This window comes from Rhincodon typus, chromosome 7 (assembly GCF_021869965.1).
Source record: "Rhincodon typus isolate 14 chromosome 7, sRhiTyp1.1, whole genome shotgun sequence".
In the NCBI taxonomy this organism is placed as follows: Eukaryota; Metazoa; Chordata; class Chondrichthyes; order Orectolobiformes; family Rhincodontidae; genus Rhincodon; species Rhincodon typus.
In genome coordinates, this window is record NC_063338.1 from 73,654,980 (window position 1) to 73,664,604 (window position 9,625).

The 9,625-nt window shown below is 42.4% G+C and overlaps 1 protein-coding gene across 1 annotated transcript in view; it reads left to right on the forward strand.

The window, feature by feature from the left end:
- The window catches only part of LOC109915955 (rho GTPase-activating protein 15), a 580,076-nt gene that overhangs the window by 74,011 nt on the left and 496,440 nt on the right, over positions 1 to 9,625 (forward strand). The window contains exon 3 of the mRNA XM_048599243.1: positions 8,438 to 8,623. Coding sequence (XP_048455200.1) covers positions 8,438 to 8,623 — 186 coding nt within the window. The remainder of the gene's footprint in view (positions 1 to 8,437; positions 8,624 to 9,625) is intronic.

Here is a 9,625-nt window from a genome sequence, read left to right on the forward strand (position 1 = left end):
GCGAGTCCTGCAGCAGAGCATGCAAGGGCCTAGTCCCGCAGCAGAGCGAGCATCGGCCTAGACTCACAGCAGAGCGAGCACAGGCCAATTCCCACGGCAGAGAGAGCACAGGCTTAGTCCCGCGGCAAAGTAAGCACAGGCCTGGTCCCACATCAGAGCGAGCATAGGCCTAGTCCCACAGCAGATCGAGCACAGGCCGATTCCCACAGCAGATCGAGCACAGGCCTCGTCCCACAGCAGAACGTGCACTGGCCTAGTCCCACGGCAGAGCGAGCACAGGCCTAGTCCCACGGCAGATCAAGCACAGGCCGATTCCCACAGCAGAGCGAGCTCAGGCCTAGTCCCACAGCAGAGTGAGCACAGGCCAAGTCCGACAGCAGAGCGAGCAAGGGCCTACTCCCATGGCAGACCAAGCTCAGGCCGAGTCCCACGGCAGAATGAGCACGGGCCTAGTCCCACGGCAGAGCGAGCACAGGCCCAGTTCGACATTTGAGCGAGCATAGGTCTAGTCCCACGGCAGAACGAGCTCAGGCCTAGTCCCATATCAGGGCGAGCACAGGCCTAGTCCCACATAAGAGCGAGCATAGGTCTAGTCCCATGGCAGAGCGAGCACAGGCCTAGTCCCATGGCAGAATGAGCACGGGCCTTGTCCCACAGTAGAGCGAGGACAGGCCCAGTCCCACATCAGAGCAAGCACAGGCCTAGTCCCATAGCAGAGTGAGCACAGGCCTAGTCGCACATCAGAGCAAGCACAGGCCTAGTCCCATGGCAAAGCGCACACAGGCCCAGTCCCACATCAGAGCAAGCACAGGCCTAATCCCATAGCAGAGCGAGCACATGCCTAGTCGCACATGAGAATGAGCACAAATCTAGTCCCATGGCAGAGTGAGCACAGGCCTAGTCCCACGGCAGAGCAAGCACAGGCTGAGTCCTCCGGCAGAGCGGAACGAATGGGCCAATTCCCACGGCAAACAAGCTCTGGGGTTGGCGGGCACGGACTGGAACTTAAGTATTTGTTGTCAGTTATTACTATTCTGGACTTTTTCAACTGTTCCCATGCTAATCTATTTTTTTTCACTCTGTGACAACACATTTTTTTACTGCGTAACTACACTTAAAAGTATCTGTACCTAGGTCCTCAGTAGCTAAGATGGTGCCGGAAGGCGACATTACAAACTTTTCACTGCACTCATTCGAGTGCATGTGATAATAAAGTCTGTTCTCTTCTATTCAATGATTGTGGAGGTCAAATTTGATGCTAACACACCAGCAATATGCGGGTAGAATTTACAGTTCTGCTCATCATTAATCCAGCCACGAGCAAAATGTTTTGAGCAAAAATCCTGTGTCTCACAAAGTCTTTATTGTCATCCAGGTTGTCAGTCTTTAATTCTGATTAGTTTTGTTGGTAGAAAAAAGAACATTTTGTTTTAGTGACACTTAAAGCCAGTAGCGAAATGCACTGCTCCTGAAAATTATTAAATTCGAGTCCTGTCAAAATACATAGGTATTTGCAATTGTTATTAGCACAAAGATTCAACTTTTGACCTCTGATTAGAACTACGATATGCAGTCTGTGGTTTGAAAGGTATTTATTTTATTCTTTGCTGCATTGTACTGACCAAATATTTGCATGTCATGAACTATGCTTCTGTGCAATGATCAAGTTGACTCAATGGATATAATAATGGTATTAATTAGTTTTTTGGTGCCAGGTAGGATGTCCATCATCTATTCTCTTAGTAAAATGCAATTTCAATGTTTTAAAAGGTTAATCATTTTTGGAGAATTTGCACAAGAAGATGTCGATATCAGCCGAATACCTTAATGAACAATGCCATGACTTTTTGGCAGGATATGCTGTAGCAAGTTTATACAACAGCAGATCTTACAGCAACATTGATGTAAATTTTCTGAATGCAGCTTTAATATTATTATCTTAATTTGAATTAAAGATGAGGTAAAATGATACATTTGTTCACTTGATGAATCCTGTTTGTGCTTATGATGTCAAGTTGCTGTCCTTTCAGATTTGATGATGTCTTATAGAAATGTCAAGTAATTTAGTTTTAAATATCTTTTGAGAGTCATACTCTCTTTTTGAATGAATGCAAAATAGTTTCTGTTTCTCAATGATGCAAACTGTAATTTGACTGTGAAATTGCCCACATGTGACACTACATAATTGCTATGCAATAGAAATGAAAGCAAAACAAAATTTAAAATGGTAACATCTAGTCTTTATTCTTAATTTTTGTTGTCAACTCTGTTAATTTCAAAATATAACCTTCATGTATTCCCAGAGCCATGCCTTTCTTAGCCAAAGAGTAGTGTGGATTCTATAATATAAATTTACATAGCATCCTCTGGGTCAAAATCAGAAATGAACTTTCCCGAAATGCTGTTAAAACTGTCAATTCAAATTTTAAATATTGACAGACATCAATAGACTTTCGCTAGCTAATGTCAAGGGTAATGGAACAGAGTTGGGTAAATGGCATTGAGATACAAACCAACCATGATATAACAGAATAACAGAGCACATGCAATGGCCCACAGTAATTCCTCGCTTAACATTGATGTTGCATTCCTGAAAAGTGTGACTTTATGTAAAACAACATTAAACAAATCAGACTTTCACATTCCAACCAACGTAAAAGCGTAATTTGATTCTGCAGGAAATTTCTCGTCAGAAAAATAGTTGAAACATTATGCCCCATCAGTTGAAATAGTGCACTGTAATTCCAAAATTAAATCTTAAATTTCTACACTTGGTCACTGAAATAATTTTCAAAATAAGATAAATTTAGAAATAAAAAAAAATTATGCGCTCCTCCCACCTGTCTTTCCTGACAGCTGGCCAAACCACACTTTTCTTCTCTCCTGCTCCTCTGCCATCTCATTCGTAATCTCTCGCACTTTCCACCCAATGCCCTGACCTTTCTATTTACTAACCTCCTCGCTTGCTGGCTCTCCCAGTCGCTGACCCTCACACTCAAAGCTTGTCTCACTAACCCTGTCATTTGCTGACCCTCCCCTTCACCACCTCTCAATGGTGGACATTTTATTCTCTGATCATTATTCTCTGCACCTCTCCCTTTTTACTGCTTCCCTCCAAATTGTCCACTTGGCGAGTGGGAAAGTGGAGAAAAATGGCAACTCAGAGGGTTGGTGAAAAGGGAAGAGAAAATTAATGGAAGGGATTCAGCAACCATGTTTCAAGAAAGGTTAAGTGGGGACCACAAAAAGAATTTTGCTCACAATGATAGATTTCACAAAAGAAGTGTGCTGCAGAATTTGAAGGAAAATCATTGTTGCTTTAAGTCTGACCAAAAACCTCTCCTTGCTCCAAAGTTGATTTAATTGCTATGTAGCCCTGACATAAAAGAATACAAAAGTTCAAGTCCCTACACCAGTGTCCTAATAAAATACAGGTCCTATTAAATCTGTGATGTTAAAACGGAACAATGCTAAATTAGAAAACTTATGTTGGGGCATTCTGCAGTGCCATTATTTTGTTCTTATGTAATAGGTTGTACATATATGCCAATATCTACAGTTGTTGTATACTTGTATGGATTGAGAATTGGTTAATCAGGATGAGAAATAATAGGATAATTCTGGAGATGACAAGCTGTTACTAGCGCAGTAAATTGGGAGGACCACTTGACTATAAAATAATATCAGGCCAAATTTCTAACCTTCAGTTTTTCATCTAATAGATGAAAAGCAAATGAATTACTTAATTATGATTATAAAATAAAAGTATTGCAGCTGCAGAAAATCTGAAATAAAAACAAGAATGTGCCAGACAATTTCGGCAGCTGTGGCAGCATCTGTCACAAGAAAAGGAAAGTTAATGGTTTGAGTCCAAATGACTTTTTCAGAACAGAAGAAGACCCACATCGAAGTTGAAACATTAACTTATTTTCTTCCTCCACAGATGGTGCCAGGCATGCTGAGTTTCCCAAGCATTTTCTGCTTTTAACCTGTCATTGGGGGTTTGTGTTCCTTCCTTTTCTGAATTTCCTACATTCAACATTCTTTGGTGAAGCAATCCTTCCAGGTTCAGGGAAAGGAAAACCTGTTTTGAATGTCTTTTGATCTGAAGCATTCAAATGTTCACCCTTCTAATATTCAGCAAAGTAGAGTCATAGAGATGTACAACATTGTACCAGACCCTTCAGTCCAAATCATCCATGTCAATCAGATATACTAAATTAATCTAGTCCCATTTCCCAGCATTTGGCTCATATCCCTCTAAACCCTCCCTATTCAGTTACCCATCCAGATGCCTTTTAAATGTTGTAATTGTAGGAGCCTCTCCTCTGGCAGCTCATTCCATACACACACCACCCTCTGTATGAGAAAGTTACCCCTCAGGTCCTTCTGAAATCTGTCCCCTCTCACTTTATAGTATACCCTCTGGCTCTGAACTCCCCTACCCTGGAAAAAAAAGATGTTGGCTCTTCACCCTAACCATGCCCCTCATGATTTTTTAAACCTATGTAAGGTCACCCATCAACCTCCGACGCTCCTGTGAAAATATCCCCAGCCTATTTAGCCTCTCCCTATAACTCAAACTCTGATTGCATCACCAGAGAATGTTGAATGTAGGAGATTCTGAAAAGGCAGGAACACAAACACCCAATGACAAGTTAAAAACACAAAATGCCAGGGAAACCCAGCATGCCTGGCGGCATCTGTGGAGGAAAAAGAAAGTTAATGTTTCGACTTCAATGTGAGTCTTCTTGAGTTCTGAAAAAGTCATTTGGAGTCAAAGTCAGGAAAAAGAAGAAGGCATACATTGGATTTAACCTATCAGACTCAAGTGACTACAGTCGAGATGATGATAAAAAGTGTAGGAGCACACTTAAGAAGGAAATCAGAAGAGCAAAAAGAAGACATGGAGATGGATCTGGTAGATAAGGGTAAAGATTATCCCACGAGGTTCTACAGGTATATTAAGAGTAAAAGGGAGAGAATAGGTCTCCTTAAAGATCAGCATGGCTGTCTATGTGTGGAGATGGGGGAGATTTTTACTGAATATTTTTCCTTAGTGTTCACTGAGGAGAGAATCATGATTGCTAAGGAAATAAGGGAAACAAGTGGGGATGTTTTAGACGGCATATATATTACCAGAGAGAGTAGGAACTGCAGATGCTGGAGAATCCGAGACAACAAGGTGCAGGGCTGGATGAGCACAACAGGCCAAGCAGCATCATAGGAGCAGAGAGGCTGACGTTTCGGGCCTAGACCCTTTTTCTGACGATAATTCTGGAGATGACAAGCTGTTACTAGCGCAGTAAATTGGGAGGACCACTTGACTATAAAATAGGCCCGAAACGTCAGCCTCTCTGCTCCTATGATGCTGCTTGGCCTGCTGTGTTCATCCAGCCCTGCACCTTGTTGTCTCATATTACCAGAGAGGATGTGTTTGCAGCTTTAGATCACAGTAAGATGGATAAATCCCCTGGACCTGATCAAGTCCATCCTCGGACATTGTGGGAGGCTAGCGAAGAAATTGCAGAGGCCCTTGCAGAGATTTTTGCTTCATCTTTAGCCACTGGTGGAGTTGCAAAAGACTGGAAGGTGGCTAATGTTGTTCCATTGTTTAAGAAAGTTAGCAAAGACAGGCCAGGCAACTACAGGCCAGTGAGCCTGATATCAGTGGTAGGCAAGTTATTGGAGAGGATACTGAGGGACAGGATCAACCAACATTTGGATAGTCAAGGTCTGATTAGGAATAGTCAGCATGGATTTGTGCGTGGGAAGTCATGTCTACAGATCATTTAGAGTTTTTTTGAAGAGGTAACCAAGAGGATAGATGAGGGTAGAGCAGTGGATGTTGTCTATATGGACTTTAGTAAGGCCTTTGACAAGGTCCCACATGACAGGCTAGTCATGAAGGCTTGGTTGCATGGGATCCAGGCAGAGCTAGCTAACTGGATTCAAAATTGGCTCAATGGTAGAAAGCAGAGGGTGATGGATGAAGGTTGTTTCTTGGACTGGAGGCCTGTGAGTAGTGATGTGCCACAGGGGTCAGTGCCGGGACCTTTGTTATTTGTTATTTACATAAGTGATCTGGATGTGAATGTACAAGGCATGATTAGCAAGTTTGCAGATGATACAAAATTAGGAGGTATCGTTGATAGCGAAGAAAGTTATCAAAAATTACAGAGGGATCTTGATCAGATGGGGTAGTAGGTTGAAGATTGGCAAATGCAATCCAATACAGATAAATGTTCGGAAAGTCAAACCAAGGTAGGACTTACACAGTAAATGGTAAGGTCCTGAGGGTTATTGTGGAACAGAGGGACCTGGGAGTAAAAGTACATAGTTCATTGAAAACGGCGTCACATGTAGACAGGGTGGTGAAGAAGGCATTTAGCAAGCTGGCCTTCATCGGTCGAGGCATTCAGTATAGAAGTTGGGATGTTATGTTACAGTTGGTGAGGCCACACTTGGATTATTGTGTATAGTTTTGGTCACCCTGTTATAGAAAAGACAAAGTAAAACTGGAAAGTGTGGAAAGAAGATTTCCGAGTATGTTGCCAGGACTAGTAGGCCTGAGTTGTAGGGAGAGGTTGGCCAGAATAGGACTTTATTCCTTAGAATATAGAAGATTTATGGATGACCTTAGTAAGGTGTATAAAATCATGACGGACATAGATAGGATGAATGCACATAGTCTTTTTTCCCAGGGATGGGGAGTTGAAAACTAGAGGGCATAGGTTTAAGGTGAGAGGTGAAAGATTTAACAAGGGCCTGAGGGGCAACTTCTTCACGCAGAGAGTGGTGCGTGCATGGAATGAGCTGCCACAGAAAGTGGTTGAGGCAGGTACAATAGCAACATTTAAAAAACACTTGGATAGGTACATGGATAGGAAGGGTTGAGAGGTATATGGACCTAATGGAGGCAGTTGGAAGTAGATGAGTGGGCACCATGGTCAGCATGGACCAGTTTTGGCCGAAGGGTCTGTTTCCATGCTGTGTTACTCTATGACTCTATGACGCAAATCCTCCAACCCTGGCAACATCCTTGTAAATCTTTTCTGAATCCTCTCAAGTTTCACAATACCTTTCCTATAGCAGAGAGATGAGGTGGATACACACTCTCTCTGTCTCCCTCACACAGACCCCACACATGCAAGTGCGCACGCACAAACACACACACACACACAGAGACACACACACACACACACACACTCTGACTCTCCCCCACATACATACACACATTCTCCATCACATACACTCTCACTCCTCCTCACATACACTCTCACTGTCCCTCACATACACATACATACTCTCCATCTCTCTCTCACACACACACACAAACACACACAGACACAGACACACACACACACACAAACAAACACACACTCTGACTCTCCCCACATACACACACACACTCTCCATCACATACACTCTCACTCCTCCTCGCATACACTCTCACTGTCGCTCACATACACATACATACTCTCCATCACACACACACAGACACACGCACACACACGTGAACATGTGGGGTGAATTTGTATTTGCAGATACATTCAGTTTTTAACAAAAAGCACACCATGTGTGCAATGTCAGTCAATGTGGCATTTTATAAATTCCTACTTTAGAAGTAAAACCAGTCTGACTCCAAACCAAAACACAAAGATTCTAAACAAGGCCTGACAACTAACATGCATTGTCTGACCTAAAAACCTAAAATGTCACTTCTTCTTTACACTGATAAAACCTTTAGTTCTCTCAGGACCATGACTTCAAAGGAATTCAGGGATTTACATATACATATTAATCAATTAAAACCTTCTAACTGATTAAAGATTTAACAGGATCTTAGGTTTGTTTAGTACATCCTCATCAGCAGTGTGACCTTTTGATCTTTTACTTATAAATTCTGTGTTTGATACGACCTCTCTCACTAACACCTGAAGAAGAAGTAAGACTCTGAAAGCTTGTGTTTTCAAATAAACTTGTTGGACTATAACCTGGTGTCGTGTGCTGACCTATTGAACACAAAATTCCAAAAGTGGCCTAACCAATGACCTGTCCAGCTACAACATGACCTCCTAACTCCTATACTCAATGCACTGACCAATAAAGGTAAACATGCCAAATGCCTTCTTCACTACCCTGTCTACCTGTAACTCTACTTTCGAGAAACTATGAACCTGGATCCAAGGTCTCTTTGTTCAGCAACACTCCCTAGTTAACAAACTCATTATGATGGTTAAATTCTGGCACATTGATCAAACTGAATGGAGATAAAAGGAAGTTGATGTGATTTTCAAATTATTATCGGGCAGTCAATAAGACAAAGTATGAATTGGCAGGAAGCATTCTGATGCATTATAGATATTCAGATAATTAACGTTTACCGAGAATTCATTTCAGCTTCTAAGCTTGAATTCCTTATTTCTTTCCAAAGGTTGGACCTACATCACAACCAAAAGCAAATGTCCAGCAAACACCCACCACGGAGCATTTTCCCTCCTCATCCCAGGCTAGTCCTTCGGCAGTACAGCGGAGAGTGAAAAGTGGAGCTGCTAACTGTGATCGTCTCAGCCAGACAAAGTCAATGGTTCTCACTGACTCCAGCCCACTCAAACCACCGGTGAGTAGGCAGTACCACATTTTGATCTGCTGTGAAAATGTAGGGAAATAGTTACTGTTAAGTGGTTTCAGATTTTCATTTTGATGAGGGTGGATGAACTATATTTCAAAATGTTTTTTTTTCAGAATTTTAACGGAATAAATGGCATTCGCAAAAATAAAGATAAAATTAATGGCAGCCCTCTTGAATTCACTTTCTAGAGGATAAGGAATTCGCTTATTAACTGCAGCTCGGAAGCATCACTTTGAGCTTTGAGCAATGAGCAATTTAGTTCCACGTTCTTCATGAAACTTAGCCTTTCTATATTCGAGAAGAATACTAGAGAAAGCATTCAGGACAAGAATGACTGCAGACAATGTTGGGGAGTTCTCCTGTTTTCTCATTACCTCTCACCCCGCTCATTTCCTTCCCGGCAAACCCGGGTTTAATGCACGTTTTGTCAGTCAAAACTGTGATGTTGTTTGGCAACATTGAATAAACTGTGAAAATGGGCTGCAGCAGATATTGCTGCATGCATGAGTTTTTGTATTCTTATTGAAATGTGGGATTCATCAAGAAAGTTGTTTTCTTTTTTCACAAGCTTCTTTAGGTAATGCCTGTCTCATATTATGTTGAATTGAATTGAATCATTTATTGACATTATTCAAAGTAAAACTACAGTGAAAAGTGTGTACCTTCACCATACATATATGGCGCCATTCGCATTAACTTAGAATAAGACAAGAAATAAAAGGATAACTTAAGAGAGTCCAACTTTCCTTTCCACTGCTGCAGTCCCGCTCCAGGCTTTCCAGCCCTCGCCATGACTCTGCCTAGAGTCCCTCTCCGGGTTTTCCAGCCCTCGCCATGACTCCGCCCAGAGTCCCTCTCCGGGTTTTCCAGCCCTCGCCATGAATCCGCCTAGAGTCCCTCTCCGGGTTTTCCAGCCCTCGCCATGAATCCGCCCAGAATCCCTCTCTGGGTTTTCCAGCCCTCGCCATGAATCCGCCCAGAATCCCTCTC